This window comes from Phyllostomus discolor, chromosome 6 (genome assembly GCF_004126475.2).
Source record: "Phyllostomus discolor isolate MPI-MPIP mPhyDis1 chromosome 6, mPhyDis1.pri.v3, whole genome shotgun sequence".
In the NCBI taxonomy this organism is placed as follows: domain Eukaryota; kingdom Metazoa; phylum Chordata; class Mammalia; order Chiroptera; family Phyllostomidae; genus Phyllostomus; species Phyllostomus discolor.
This window is the reverse complement of record NC_040908.2, coordinates 12,127,053-12,143,555: the sequence shown is the minus strand read 5'-3', so window position 1 is coordinate 12,143,555 and position 16,503 is coordinate 12,127,053. Positions and strand designations below refer to the sequence as shown.

General features: G+C 40.4%; 1 protein-coding gene across 4 annotated transcripts in view; it reads left to right on the top strand.

The window, feature by feature from the left end:
- The window catches only part of ATAD2B (ATPase family AAA domain containing 2B), a 133,659-nt gene extending 122,468 nt beyond the window's left edge, over positions 1-11,191 (top strand). For 3 of the 4 annotated variants that reach the window (XM_036027701.1, XM_036027700.1, XM_028514531.2), the window contains exons 25-28: positions 1,931-2,614; positions 5,131-5,258; positions 5,598-5,726; positions 7,808-11,191. In XM_036027701.1, the coding sequence (XP_035883594.1) occupies positions 1,931-2,614; positions 5,131-5,258; positions 5,598-5,726; positions 7,808-7,849 (983 nt within the window). In that variant the 3' untranslated portion in view covers positions 7,850-11,191. Of the gene's footprint in view, positions 1-1,930; positions 2,615-5,130; positions 5,259-5,597; positions 5,727-7,807 lie in introns of those variants that run through there. The other variant, XR_004903598.1, reaches the window with a different exon arrangement.
- The last annotated feature ends 5,312 nt before the right edge of the window (positions 11,192-16,503 follow it).

The window sequence follows — 16,503 nt, the reverse complement described above, 5'->3', positions numbered from 1 at the left end:
GCTCCATGGCTTAATGAGGAAAGAAAAGGGGAACCATTTGGATTTTTGTTTACGTGGTTGGAGGAAAAGTGAGGCCACAATGTCACGAGTGACTTGTTAGGAAGTAAAGACCTAACAGTTCCACCTATTAGAGAAAGAGCATCTACATTTTTTTTTTCATTTTTAATGAAAAAATGTGGACTAGATTATGTGGACTAGTCCATTATGTGCACTAGATTAGTTTTTCATATAGTTAATGGAATGCTTATGAATATCCATCACTTTAGCTTGTGTCCAGCTTCTCACAGAAGACTGATACAGAACTTTCTTCTCCAACTTCCCTGTAACTATAAATTGTAAATAGAAATTAACAGGGTAAAAAAAAAGGAGAGATGATTCTAATATTACAGTTTTGAAGGCAAAATGTATTTTGAGCCAAGTGACTAACTTGAATTTTGGAAACCTTTAGTAGATTTATTCTTAGTTAAGAATAAATTTGTTCATTTCTTGCGAAGACTTTGGTATCTTTACAGAAACTCAGTACAAATTAAAGATGAAAAAAGTATGTAAACACACTATACACTGTTAATAGATCAGACGTTTATATTAAGCAGTAGAATATAAGAAACAAGCATTGTCATAAGACCATATTCCCTTCTATTTCTCTTCCAAAAGCAATTTTTAAACTGCGGATTAAACAGTCTGCACTTAGTGCTCTCATATTTGTATTTCCTTTTTAAAATGTCTTTCCAAGGAAGCTTTTCAACTTTTATATATTAAAAATATATACTATTTTTTTAAAAATTAAGCCAGACTTGACATTACTTTTATGGTCTTAGGGAAAAATGAATTATTTTTACCCTGATAGTTTTCAATAAGCTAATATATAGAATTTGGTGTTAGACACCAGAAGTGATAGGTGTCTAGTTTAACTAGTTTGCTTTAATAACTTTTATATAATATTTCAATTTCTTTATGCATTTATTCCAAGTTGCAAAATAATTGTTAACTTTTTACTTATTTAAGGGAAAGTAGGATAGAATTGCATAACCAACTGTCTTTGATACATACATGGGGAATTAAAAATTCCTGGGTCCATCTTTACTTGGAAGTACCAGCTCATAAAATACTCATAAAGCTTATGATAGTTTGTAGTACCTAAGAGTATACTCCCTACGACTTTGGTAGGTCATTATTGTCATGTAACTGACTAAACATTTATTTTCATTGTTAGTGGTGTTGCCTGCCACCTTAATAGCAGAGGGCTTAATTTTCCTACATATTTTCAAATAACAACTTTGCAAGAAATTGATTCTACAAGGTGAGCCAGTCAAGGCTCACTGTCAGCTAACCAGATTGTCCATGTAACCTTCATGGGGCCTCTGTCCATGACCATGTTAACTGTGGGATATTCTGTCTTCTGGAAGGACAGGCAGTGGGGATTTCTTTGTGGGGGTACCTGTAACTATTCTGTCTTGATACACTGGATCATGCCTTTAATTTATTTTCATGGTTTAGGTGCTTTGGGGTTATCTTGGTGGCAAAACACCCCACCTTTTTGGTGTAAATCCAGGGCTGTCACCCCAAACCTTCCATGTGGCCTGGTAATGTGCTCATTTCCTAAATGTGAATATTATGTGCTTGACCCTGGACGTTAGGGATTAGGAACAGCGATAAAGTGGAATCTGGGGTAATAGAAAAAAAATTAATGCTGGGTAGTATATAGGAAAGAAATTTAACAAATTTTAACACTTTAGAGTTTATCCCTGACTTTATATCCATTCCACTTGGAGTTGTGAGGGTTAGTCAGGACGGGTGCCAGGAGTGAAGTAGTTAGTGCTTGTGTGTTGCACCGGGACGGGTTTACTCTTGTTCGAGTCTTACTTTACATCTGTGAAACAAGTGTCGCACTCCAAGTTCTACATATCTCTTTTTCTTCCTTGTAAAATAGTTCGAGTTCGGAGAAAATCAAGGCGGCGATCACAGTGGGGTAAAGGAATCATTAAGAAAAGGAAGGTCAACAATTTAAAAAAAGACGAAGAAGACACCAAATTTGCAGACTGTGAGAACCACGCAGAGGGCAGGAAGTCGCTGGAGAACGGCGAGTTCGAGGTCAGCACTGACTGCCATGAAGAAAACGGGGAGGATGCTGGAGACTTATCTATGACCAATGACGAGTCTTCGTGTGACATCATGGACATGGACCAGGCGCAGAGGCTGAACAGTGGAGCCGGCACGAAAGAGAACTTTGCATCTACCGAAGAGGAAAGCTCGAACGAGTCTCTACTGGTCAACAGCAGCAGCTCTCTAAACCCAGAACAGGCTTCTAGGAAGGAGCCTTTCCTTAGAGGAAGCTGTCTAAACGGTGAGGCCTCCACTGACAGTTTTGAAGGCATACCAGTTCTCGAGTGTCAGGACGGCAAAGCTGAAGTAGTTTCTTTCTGTAGTAGCGGAGATAAATGCAGTTCTGGACAAAAGATTCTTCCGGAGGACCAGTCAAAAGGAAAACCGGAAGCTTTGAATGAGAGCCATGGAGACGATCCCGAGAAGCCAGAAGCCCTGGAATGCAGCGGCAATGAGAAGTTAGAGCCTGGCCCCGATGTGGAGGTTAAAGATGCAGAACTGGATAAAGAAGGTAGAGATAATATTTTAATAAATCTTCTGAAGGTTTAAGCCCAGAGTTAATTAATTGCATGTTTTGTTCGGCCTCCAGTAATAATAGTTGCCGAATACCTTACACCCCTTTGAGAATCTGTTAAATTTTTCATCCTTTTTTCGTAGAAAAGCATACACATACATACGAAATTTTGGTGAATGTTTCAGAGGGTTTACTGTCCAGAACGCTTTGCTTCCCTGGCCACTTGCCCTTCTGGCTCCCACCTTATCATCCGCCCTATCCTAGTGGGTTTATGACTAAACATAGAGTACACCCACAGGTGTGGAGAAGATGGAATTCTAACAAAAGAATTACTGGGGTGGGGTGGGGCGGGACAGGGTGGTCTGAGAAGACTTGGATACTGTAGCAGTGTGGTATATTTGAGCCATACAGACCCCATTAAATGACCACTCCTGCCCATTGTAATCATGTAACTTTGAGCTAGTTACTTACACTCTCCAACCTGGTTTTTTCGTCTTTTAAATTAAATTTGAGAATGGTGTCACTGCAGGGATTATATATGTCATGTATATTAATTGCCCTGCCTGGTATCTGGCATATACCGAAGGATATTAATTCCAGGTAGTCGCTGATAGTTGAATCTGAGGGTGCTTTGTAGGGCGACTGGTAGAGGAAAGCAGCAGAACCCTCACTGTCAAATTTACCTTGTTCTCACAGTTGGAGCACTCTGCCAACTCCTGGCTTTTTATGGCTCTGTGATTCTTTTAAGAAGCGGCAGAAAGGGGGTGTTGAGGATTCCTAGCCCCTGTTTGTTTATCATTGTTCTTTAGCTCATAGTGGGATGGGGTGAGTTAGACATCTACCCTGTTCCATATATATTTCCTTCCTGAACAGGTGCTCTTCTTACACAAGCCTGTCTTGAAGTTATGTCTATAACTTGTGCTCTCTGCATTGCATGGAATATATGCTTGGCCTGGGATTTGGGTTAGGTGGGAAAAGTTTTTTGCTGCCAGTTTTTTGAGCCCTCTAGCAGAAATAGGAACTAGGAAGATATTATTCATAGTCTTAGAATTTTTTTTAATGGATAAAGAGGTGTACTGTTCTTAAATACTATTCTTAAATAATTTTCTTTTCAATATTTAATAAGAGGAAATAGTTTTAAGAGCTGTATTTATTCTGGGTTATCATGCAGACAGAACTTTAAAATGTGTGAAGCCAAGGTTAAGTAACGAATGGGACGGAGCGGGAAAATGGGAGAGGTCTGCGTGCTGAGGCGGAATGGGTGTGGGGGGGACCCGTTTTCATGCTGCTGCTGCATGAGGTTTAAGGGAGCTTGCAGGAAAGGCTTGCATTACTGTTATGTTCAGTTGGTGATCTAGGAACGTTCAAGGTATTTGTCGTGTACACGCTTTACCCGAAGCTCTCGTTTGTAACTGTTGGGGCAGTGGTTCCTCATTGAAGTTCTCAGCCCCCTGGAAGTCCACGGGCGTAGTAGTGAGCATCAGTGTGGGCTTAACAGCACTAGCGTGCATTAACCGACCTGTAAATCAAGGCTGTCATTCTAAAGGCTGTCTGAAATAGAAGATGTCTCTGATGTAGTGTGGAATGTGTTTTTTGAAGGCAACATTTTGATTCTTTACATAGCAGGCATTAAAGAAAGATAATTGCTTAAAGACTTGGGAGTAAGAGGACTAATGCAGGAAGGGGGAGGGTAGTTCTTCTTAGTGTCCCCGACATGGGCCAGGTCCTGGATGAAAGTTCTGAAGTAGTCCAAGTTCATCTTTGCGTTCCTTCCCCCTTGGCCTCCTCTTACAGTGCTCCTGCTTAGGGGAGCGCAGGGCTCACGTGCCTGGTGCTGTCAAATTATGCCCAGCCACCTCAAGATTTTTGTGTTTTGTGTTTCTTTTTTTTTTTTTAACGTGTTTTATCTCAGCAAGATGTTGGGGAAAAAGTAGTTCGATTATACTAATCCACTCTAAGCTAGGAAAGATCACTAGTCCTATTACACTTTTAATAGGTCCAGATTTTTAAGAAAAAGATGTTATAACCCAGATCAATTTATAATAGAAGTCTAGGCAGTGTAATAGAGAAAAAATAAGAAATTTCGTCAGTGTTCAGGAATATGTTTTACTTTAGGAGGCAGATATGTAGACAGGTTGGCCTCACTTTGTGTTAGTATCTGCTTTTCTAGGTTGCTTCCCTTTCTCTGATTCTGAAAGCTCCAAATTTAAAATGATTACCGTCATAAAGAGAGTGATGGCTGTTTTTATTAGTGCTTAGAGATAAAGATTACTTTTATCTTCCATCTGGTGAACGTATTTATTAGATATTCTAGTATGACTTGGCTTTCATAGTTGAGGTTTAGTTCTCTTTCATCTGGGTTTCTTATTCTTACAGAAAAAATCCTTTATCATTTAAAGAATACACTCTTATTCCAAAAAGGATTTATGGTGGGTAACCAAATTTATAGTTGTTTAAGCCTGATTTTTCTTAACTTTTACTTGCTGCAGTGCATTTTTTTTTCTCAATTGTAGGTGCTTCCAAAGTAAAGAAATATCGTAAGTTAATTTTAGAGCAGACAAAAACCACCACCCTGGAACTGGTTCCTGAAGAGCCGTCCGAGCCGGTGCCGCCGCTCGTGGTTGATCACGAGAGACTGAAGGTGAGCTCGCTCTTCCCAGTCCGCCACAATTGAGTGGGAAGAGGTTCAAGTATGTGCAGTGGGCAACCGAGTAAACCTAGTTTAGATCATCTTTTGCTTCAACAAGGACTATTAGTGCATTAGGGCTATCAGTAGAAAAAGTTATGTGTGCATTTGGGGATTTAGAAACATGAGAATTGTCTTGGTAATAAACTAAGCCCTAGAATCCTCTAAACTCATAAGCTCAGTGTCACTGTTATTTCATCGCCTGTAGTGTCTGTTGCCTAGCCACAGGATCTAATGTTTCAGTTTGAATAGTGAAATCAAACTTCATTTTATTTTCTTTCTAATTTTTCTTAGAAATTGCTTGATTTGTTGGTAGATAAAAGCAGCAATCTGGCAGTTGATCAACTTGAGAGATTGTATTCTCTTCTTAGTCAGTGCATCTATCGTCACCGTAAAGATTATGACAAATCGCAACTAATGGAGGTAAGTGCTTGGTTCGTCTGTAGGACAAACAAGGACGTGCTTTCGCTTTTCCCAAAGAACAGTTGTTTCAGCCTACGTCTTTTACCAAGTGACTGAAGAATGTTTTGGAGATTTAAGATTAGGTTAATTTAATCATTTTCTAATTTGATGAATAAAGTCATTCCATTTTGTCTCAGGAGAGAAGTATCTGGGATGTTTTATTTATCAAAACACAGAAAATCATGGTTCTGGGTGCCAAGTACACAAAACAGCGTATGGCATTTCTCCCCGTCCTTCCTTATTGCTGACATCACTGAGCAGGTGTGTCACTGAGTCCCTCTGAATGTGGACATGACCTCTCTGTGTTCGCCGTTGCCCCTGGGCAGCTGCTGCTGAGCGTGGGCAGTGAGGCCTGTGGCTCCCAGCTAAGGGTTGGGAGAAAACTTAAAAGTATCTCAGGTAAACAGACTTAGTTCTGCCAGATAGCCGTGTGGAGGAGTCGTCGTCCTCTCGTTTAGATCCTTCAGAGGCACACTGGTCTATTTTTAAACAACTCGGGGACATAAGACAGTGCTTCCCTACAAATATGAGCTTATATCTCTGTTTGTATAATTTACATCATGAAGTGTGGACTTCTGCTTTTTTGAGGTTATCTGAGCAAATGTAATCCCTCATCTACTCGCCGTATGGCCAAGTGACTTAATGAGACTGTCTCTGTTCACGTGCCTGTTAGTTTATCTGGTGGTCCAGTTACTGAGTATTTATTAAGGACCTACAGTACCAGACACTGTGCTTGGTGTGCCTGGGCTGCAGAAGTAACTCGGGACAAGCCCTTGCTCCCAAGGAGCATTTCTAGTATATTAAAGGTGTCTATGTAAAGGATGGGGTTATTTTCCATGTGTAATAAGAATATTGGATTTGAATCAAATTAAGAGAGTGTTTAAAAATTATAATCACATTTTTATGAGTCAGTTTTACAAACCTATACTACTGTCATTATAAAACATACAGAAATAGGAAACCACAAATGAGAAAATGAAGACAGCACCCATATTCTCCCATCTAGAGGAAACTACTTAGTGTTTATCTTTGTGAATAATCTCATCCTTTAAAAATGTCTAGATGTGTGTAACATGTGTAAGTATGTGAATATGTATTTTTAAATTGGGATCGTATTGTATATTTTATCTTATAACCTGGTTTTTTTCCTGCCCAGTAATATGTAATGAAACATTTAGCAGGAGTGAGTTTGATTGTTCATATAGAACTTTTTGCTCGATAACACTATTAGTATAGCCTATTAGTTATACAGAGTGTAGATTATAATATCTCTGGAGGTGGAAAACCAAATGTCTTAGATATATTTGATATTTGTCCATCTGAATGAGATGTATGGGGTAGAGCTCTTTACTTCCCCCCCACTTATTCTAGAACTTCCTTATTCACATTGTTCACATTTGATTGGCTTGAATGCATTGAATGCTCTTCAGCAGTGAAACCCATTTCAGTGTGGCACCTGGAGCCCGGTTGTCCGGGACCTTCTTGAGGGAGGGGCGTGGTCTACAGCAGAATCTCCAGCCAGTGGCATTCCTGGGGGTGGTGATAGCAGCGGCTCCTGTTTTTTGTTTGTTTGTTTCTTTCTTTTTCCAGCTGTGGTTGGAGTGTAGAGCAGTGGGATCAGGTGTATTCTACTTCTGGTACAAGTTTTACCGTACCTGATGTGTTCATTTTGCGCTGGGAATTAGTTGAATATGATGAATAAGAAAGGGCTCAGGCTCTGGAGTGAGACCACCTGCATTCACATCCCGACTCTGCTGTTTATTAGCTGACAAATTATTCGTATGCATGAATTTCTTAGCACAATATCGGGCATAATAAGTACTTGTGGAGTGTTCTAGCATCATCCTTATAAGCCTAAATGTAAAATAGGAGGCATTTGGAAGTGCCTAGGGCAGATAGTCTTACAGAGTAGCTATGGTGTTGTAAGGAAAATACTTAACTTGTGTCTAAAATGCTTTCTTTAAAAAGTTAAAGCAAATTTTCCCATAATAACTGGTTTTTCCTTTAATAGATGACATGTACTTTTTTTTTTCTTTTTGTAGGAGATGGAAAGAACAGTTCATATGTTTGAGACATTCCTATGAACTTTTCAAGATGAGTGGTTTATCCTCTCCAATCTGCTCCTGACAGAGCAGTCTTCTGAGCCATTCAATTTCAAATTGCACCAATTACGTGCAGAGCCTTGGTGTAAAGTGCTCGCTCACTCATTCTTTCTCTCTGTTGAATTTGGTGCTATTGTCTCAGGTACCTGAAACCAACCAGCCTACAAGAACCAAACAGAACTTCAAAAACATGTTGTATTTTCCACAAATAAAAAATACAACCCCACAGATTGGAGATTTTGGTGCTACAGAAACTGCTCTCACTGCTCCTCTTTCCGTGCACTCCCCTCCGGAGACCCCTCTCTCGGGGAGCGGACCAGCAGACGCGAGGAAATGGCGGGCAGTTCTAACTGTGTTGAATTGTTTAAACAGTGGGCAAACTGTTATATTTTTCTCTTTTCTATCCCTTTTATCATATTTGTTTCTATTTTTTCCTCTGGGTAATGAACTGAAACCTGTTTATGAGTTGGCTATGGTATATTCTGATGGGGAACTGAAGAAACTGGATGAAATTAGATTAGGCTCTTTAGAACTGCCTTTAATGTGCCTTTTTATTCATTTGAGGAAGATAAGGCTAAACAAAAAGATGGGCTTGTTTGTAGCAAATGAATTAAAATGTTTTCTTTGGTCAGAACCTTAAAAATAAGTTTTGATACTCTGTGTCGTTAAGAAGCAACCAGTGTTTGGGTATAATAAAATGCCTAGCTTGTTTTTAAAACTCAATCAAAACACATAATAAAACAACAACAAAAATAATCCACAGTCCACCAAAAACCCCACACGCTTTTTGGCGCCACTGGCAGCGATGACCAGACAATAGATAGATAGTAGATGTCCTTTCCTCTGTCAGTGGCAATTGACTAGTTATTCGTGTCTGAGTTCCTAGAGGAGAATGGTGATCGCGTACAGTAAATTACTGCTGTTTTGTTTGAAAGCCAGGGCTTGCCAAATGGACAGAGAGGAATTTGTCAGAAGCTCCACAAAATTAATTTTCTATATGCACAGTTGCAAGTGAGCTCTGGTATTGTCCTTTGAATAACAGTATTAAACGTTTAAATCCCTTACCATCAGTTTGACCTTTTCACAAATATTCATTTTGATTGGAATCCATTTTGGATCTTGTTGAGTGATTTCTGTGAGTTGTACTTATCTAAAATGAATTATGGGTTACTAGATTTACAAAACCTACAAATTTGGAGACACAATCTAGGCAGTTACAAAGAGGCAAAGGGAGTACAGTGACATTTTTTTATCAGATGATTTTTTAAACAAAAAAGTAGAAAATTTTGACAAGTTGGCTTGATAGCTTCATTCATTATAGCTGTTAGTTAGCTGCAGGTGTCTTTCCAGTATATGCAACACATGGAGGTTGGGTTTTAATTGGAGCAAATGGTCTTGGACTACTGCAGAGATACTGAGCTACCTCAGCTTTTTGTATTTCAGTTACCAACAGTGTTTACAGAGCCCTGTAATCACTCTGCCACCGTTTACACGCTGAAGCTAAGGTACTTGTCCCCTGTCTCTGGCTGCTCGCAGCGCGCGGTGCCGGGCGGCAGGCACGCGGGGGCCGCAGGCTACTGCAGTAATCCCAAGTGCTTCTCTGCATTCACACTGACCTGCCACGCCTTCTGGCTCTCGCTTCAGTTTTGAAAAATGCCACTTGTTTCCTTTATACATAGTCTAAAATTTTCATAATACTCAGTCATAGGATTCAAGATGCTACCCATGTAGACACACTGTATTTTTAAGGTGGGCAAGTGCGATTAACAATGAACCATTTTAAAGGGAGGTTATTTGAAGCCTCTAATTTGATTATTGGGAGGATTATCATGCTTTCTTTAGTATTTATTACCATCATACCAGTTTAGACTATTTTACTGTCTAATACATATTAGCATTTTGTATTTTGAGGGAAATTGTTAACAGAATTTAAAGATTTGATGAAGAAATAAGATGTAGCAGATTTTTTGTAGCAAGTTTCTGGTAAAAGGGTTTTTTGCAAGTCTCAGGTTCTTGCTGCACTATTTTTTTTTAAATATTTATTCCAGTTACTCTAATTCAGAAGCATTCTGTTCAAGTAACAGCAGCACTTGTGAAAGGAAAATAAAAGCGCACATGTTGTTAGTAGGTTACTAAATTCGTACAAGTTTATTAAGGTTTTAGCCATCAGTGAGTTTGACAAGGGGAATTTATTTACATTCAGCATTCAAATGCTTCCAAAAGATCAAGTTTTTAAAAATTTTAACCTTGATATAGATGGAGAAAGAGGAGGCAACCTCAGTATGATAGGAACTGCCACTTTGAACAGTTTAGGTCTTAAACAGAAAGCCAATCAAATGCCAAGGGGAGAAAAATGAGCTGAAATTGTACCAACTCCTCCATTGCCGTTCCCCTCCACCCCCAAAGATGCACACTATACCAGTTCGCTTATTTTACAGATATCTGGTGGTTCTATAGTTTAAAGCAGCTTGTGAAATGATCCAAGTAGACTCAATTGTGTTTACTTTTCTGTAAGTTCTTAATTTTTGCTGTATAGCATTGGCAAAACTATGTACAAATTGACCTCTGTTCTTACTTCCTATTGTGAGCATTATAAACGATGAGCTCCCTGCGGAGCCTGCTCTCAGATCAGTGAGACACGTGCCGTGTGGCGCCGTGTGGCGGCGCGACCCAACGACGGCTGGTGCTCGGCTGTGGGGGCCGCGGGAGCCGTGTGAAGATGACGGAACCGCACTCGGATCGGAACTGATGGCTGTGGAATTGTGTTTTTGAGCTTGAATCTCACCTGTGATTTTTTGTTTTGTTTTGTTTTACATCCTTTCATGACTTGATTTTTCTCATATGCCAATGTATTTGTAGGTTTACTGGAGTTTATTTTTAGGGAGTGGGGTGGTAATATATTCCCACTTTTTGATTCAGTTGGTTCAGCTATGGTGCTATCCAGTGGCTCTCGTCCGTGTCAGGTCCCGTAGCTGAATGCCATTGTTGCTATAATTATTATTTGTAATCACATTGTAAGCTTGAATTTGGGCTTGTACCTGCATCTTTCGTACCTTGTACATTCAGTTACTTAGGCTTTGGGAGTCCTCCTTGGTTTCAGTCGTGTGTGTCTACTTTGTAGGTTTAAGTAGACTTCGTTACTATGGTCTGTTTTGGGTTTGCAGTTTAATTTAGAATTGTCTTAAGTTGATGTTTTGCATTTGACTTCATTTGACATTAGTTTGAAATAAATTATTTAATTTTTGAATTCTGGAATTTTGAACATTTACTGTAATTTGTAATATAACTGCTGTGAAATACTTGAATAAAGATGACAAGAAAAACGACGTCTTCCTGTAACTTAATTATGATTACTGTTGGCTGCAAGTGCAATTCTACTTTTCTAGCTGAACTCACATATTTTGCAGGTAGGGTATATTTGATGTTTATTAAGCACCCAGAAATTTGTTATCTTTCTTTCAGGTTTTAGTAGCCCTCAGATCTTTTAGCTAAAAGATTTTGTACCGAAAAAGTGCGACTTTAGTTTAAGTTGAAGCTTGTCTAAAATTTGTTGTATACAAGCAAATAGATTACTTCTAAAGTCTGTTTTTCCAATTGAAAGACTATGCTACAAAAGATGATTGGGTAGTATGGTTTATTCATTTTATGATGTTTATTCTTTGATCATCATGTAGTTGTCAGTATACTTTGAGCGATACATGGAATTTAAATACGGAGAGAGATTTTATACCAGAATCTGAACGACTTACTGCTTCCAGTGAATGGAATGTTCCTGTATTCAGGCTGCCCATAGTTCTGCTGTCTACCGTGAAACACCTCCTTACGTTCCAAGATTAGCACACGAACCTTCCTCAATATAAAATCTTACTTTTAATCTCAGTACAAAAGGAGCCGACTGAATAACACTTTGTTTTGTTTTACGGATTGTATAATTTTTACTTCTGACTATGTGTATACAGGAATGCCTCGGAGATACTGCAGCTCTGTTGCAGACTGCTGCAGTAAAGCCAGTATTGCAGGAAAATGAGTCACACGAGTTTTTTGGTTTCCCAATGCATGTACAGTTATGTTTATACTATATATATATATATATATATATATATATATATATATAGTCTATTAAATGTACAATAGTACATTTAATGAGTAAAAAAACAATGCATACACCTTAATTGAAACATACTTTGCCCTGGCTGGTGTGGCTCAGTAGATTGAGCATCAGCCCGTGAATCAAAAGGTCGTTGGTTCAGTTCCCAGTCAGGACACATGCTGGGTTGCAGGCCAGGTCCCCAGTCAAGAGGTGTGCGAGAGGCAACCGATTGATGTATCTCTCACACACGGACGTTTATCTCCCTCTCTTTCACCCTCCCTTCCCCTCTCTCTACAAGTAAATAAATAAATATTTATTTTTTTTATTTTTAAAATTTTAATTTATTTTTAGAGAGGGAGGGGAGGGAGATAGAGAAACATCAATGTGCAGTTGCTGGGGGTCATGGCCTGCAACCCAGGCATGTGCCCTGACTGGGAATCGAACCTGCAACACTTTGGTTCGCAGCCCGCACTCAATCCACTGAGCTATGCCAGCTAGGGTAAATAAAGTCTTTAAGAAAGAAAAATAACTTTATTGCTGCCCTGACTGGGTGGCTCAGTTGGTTGGAGCCTCATACTGATTCACCGAGGTTGTGTGTTTGATCCCCAGTCAGGGCACATACAACCAATGAATCAACCAATGAATGCACAAATGAGTGACACAGCAAATCGATGTTTCTCTGTCTCTCTCCCTCTCCCTCCCGTATTCTCTAAAATCAATAAATAAAACTGTGAAAAAAAAACTTTATTGCTGAAAAACACTAACCATCTCTGAGTCTTCAGTGAGATGTATCCTTTTTGCTGGTGGAGGGCCTTGCATTTGATTTGTAGAAAATGTATCTGTCAAGTACAATAAAGTAAGCACGATAGAATGAGGTGTGCCCGTATATCAGAACAGAGGTAATGATAAACCTGGGAAACATTCTGAACAAATTTTATTTGAATGTTTCGATAAGGCGTTTATAATTGCATTTGAATTTCAGTCAAGTTTTTAGGGCTCTGGAGATTAAGTTGGGTTTATTCTGCTGGCTTTAGTTTTCCATTGAACTCAAAATTACAGTGAAGTGAGAGGCTAATCTTTAAATATCTACTTCATGTTACCCGTCTGCCCTAACACCTGCAAAGTTATCTATTGGCTTTTAAAATATATCTGAATTCCCTCCGCTACCCACATAGTTGTAAGTCTTTTATGTCCTAGGTACTTTGCTAGGCATATGGGATGCTCAGACGACATACTCTCTGTCTTCAACCAGCTTATGCATGGTCCACCAGGGGAGGTCGGTGCACTACAGTCTTAATGATGCAGAGCGATAAAGGCTGGCCTGGAAGGAACACTGTTGTGTGGAGTTCTGAGCTGATGCGTCTGTTTGGGAACTGGGAAAAAGAGATCGGGTTTCAGAGAGAGTTGACATTGTATTTGCCTTTCCTCTTCGTGGCTTTTCCCGAGTCTAGCCCCACTTCCCCAAAACTTCTTACTGGTTTCTTGGGACCCTTTCTTTTGCATCATAATCACTTTATTCATACCAGCCATCCTGGAATTTCTTTATCTTGTTCAAATCTTGCTCATTTCACAGCTGGGCTTAGATTCAACACCAGTAAATCTCCTTACTGTTACAGCCTGTGCCGACCCTTCGTCAGAACTTGTCTGCATTTTGTGCTTCGTAACAGCAAGTTACTAATGTTATGCAAAACCTAGGAATCATGCCAAAAGAGGGGTACAAAGGAAGTACATTCTTCCACATTCCCTGAAGGAATTTAAAACAATGCTGGACACATAGATGCTTATTTAATTCTTTTTTGTTTTAATTGACTTGGAAGCTGAAATTTACCTAAATCATCCTTTTATGCATTCAACAGATAGCGAGTATTTACTATGCCATGTGTCAAGCATGTAGTAAGTACTGTTGCAGGTGCTGGAAACTAAAAAGCAAACACAACAGAAGATTCCCTGTCTTCATGAGCTTACACACTTTTAGGGGTCCTGTGCTGGGTTTCTGTCATGGTTGATCAGGGTTCAAGTCATCTCTTTAAAGTGTTCTTTCTAGGCATTCAGTGATGCATTTTGTTGTTAACAATATGCCGAGAACTCTCCCTTTTCTTTTTCGCTCTCCTGTATTTCCTGTTTTAGTGACTAGAACTAAATCCCTCAAGTTTCCAAATCCTCAAACTTAGGTGCCATCTAAATTTTATCTTTTTACATGGTACATCTTATTCCAATCATACAGCACATTTTCTGTTGATTTTTCCCCCTCTACACACGTCTCAGACCCATCACCTCTTCTCCGTCTGCATCGCCACTGACTTAGTTGGGGCAATAATCCTTTCGTTTGGGCTGGTGTACCAGTCATCCATTGGGGGAATGCGGACCCAGGCAAGACACTGCCTGCAACGAGATCCAGTTTGCTACGTTCTGATTGCTTCGCCAAGACCAACGTAATCTCTGTTAACCCCGTGAGAACCTTATGAAATAGGTGTTGTTATCTCCATTTTCCAGACCAAGAAACTGAGACTAAAGTAACTTGCCCCAGGTCACACAGCCGGGATTCAAGTGCAGGCCGTCTGGCCCCAGAGTCAGTGCTCTCAGTCACTTGATGGCTTCTAGCGGCGTAGCCACACAGACATCATCGCTTCAGCGTAGCAGGGCAGGTGTTGAGACGACCGAGTTCTGCATAAGGCACTGTGGGTGTGTGGGGGAGGAGCATGTAGCCAGGCCTCAGGGGAGCCTTCCTGGGAAACCTGATGGCCCAGCTGAAGCATCAAGTTGGAAAAGGCTTCTGGGCAGTGGGAACAGCAGGATCATGGGCCAGGAAGTGAAATAGCATCTTCCCTAGCACCGCGAGTTAGCACTTAACACATTTCTTTGAGCCACTGTCATTTGCCAAGCACAGTCCTTGGGCATTAGGGCTACAGCTGAGGACCTGACAGCAAGGCCCTGGTTGTCTCAGAACAGAACATTCCATCTAGAGGACAGGCCCTTCTCCAATCTGAGTGCTGGGGAGCGTTGAAAGAATTAACAATTTAAGGATCACAGCATCCTTTGAGATAAGTACCGCTGTTAGCCCAACTTCCCAAAAGGGGGAACTGAAAAGCAGCATGGGTGAAGCAACTTGCCCAAGGTTATGCCCCTAGTGAGCTAGGTAGGATTCTCTGTGATTTGGAAGCTTGGATTTTTAACCCATCTATCATTAAGGTGACTGACAAACTCACTATCCCTTATTTGGGTTTTTCTCTCCTGTTAATAAGCATTTTTCAGTGTCGCAGGTTCGATTCCCAGTCAGGGTACATGCCTGGGTCGCAGGCCATGATCCCCAGCAACCCCACATTCATGTTTCTCTCTCTCCCTCCCTTCCCTCTCTAAAAATAAATATAATCTTAAAAAAAAAGAACTTCCTTTAAAAAAAAGCATTTTTTTAAACGACAGAACACTACACAGAATGATTCAATATACATATTCCCGCCACCCAGAACAGTTTTCCGTATTTCAGTTTTTTCCTTAAAAAAAATTCTGCCCTGGCTGGCGTAGCTCAGTGGATTGAGCGTGGGCTGTGAACCAAAGTGTCGCAGGTTCGATTCCCAGCCAGGGCACGTGCCTGGGTTGCAGGCCATAACCCCTAGCAACCGCACATTGTTGTTTCTCTATCTCCCTCCCTTCCCTCTCTAGAAGGTAAATGAATAAAATCCTTAAAAAAAAAAAAAGAAATTCTAGGTGAGCTGAAGTTTCCTCTCTCCCCTCCCCAGTCCCATTGCTTCTCTTTCCTCCCCAGAGGCCCCCGCTCCGATGGCTGTAGCATCTTTCCTGCCTGTGCTTTGAATACTTCACTTGAGAGAGTAACAGTGTGGGTGCTGAGGTCACACCAAGTCAGAATGCTAATTATGCCCCTTCGTGGCTACGTGACGGGCAGCAGGCTAGTTCGCTGCTCTGCACGTCCGGGTGCCTGTAGGTTGGGGGTCATGATAGCTCCAAGCCCCTGGGGGGTTACTGTGAGTGTTTGAATCAACACCCGTGAAGCACTTAGGACAGGACCAGACACAGAGTAAGTATCCGATAAATCTTAGTCATTTCCACTGCATTCACCACAATGATTATATTTGTGTGTGTCCATAAAAGTGGTTTGGGAGCTTAAAAATGCACATAAAGTGGAATTATTTTTACTTAAATGTATGTTTAAGTCAGAAATACATGGCTCTCCCCAGAGCCAATTATTTTCTATACTGGTTAACTGGTTATTTTAGTAAGAGTCCGAGTATCTCTAAATATTATTCTCACTTGGCTACTACCTTCTGACTCCCTGCCGTGGAAGAGAGTCGCACCTGTCCCAGCACACACTCCCACTTCCTGTCGTTCGCACCCGCTCAGCTGGTCACACTTTTCATTAAATCATTACTCAGAACCACGTTATTTTGACTAGAAAAACTGCTGACAGCTGAGCTGTTAGTATACAATGATTAGTTTTCCTTTTCTGTACACTTTTTTTTTATGAGAGCAGCCTTCGTTTGCCTACTTTTCTGTGTATCAACTGCTCGTTTGTCCCTAAACACATCCCCAG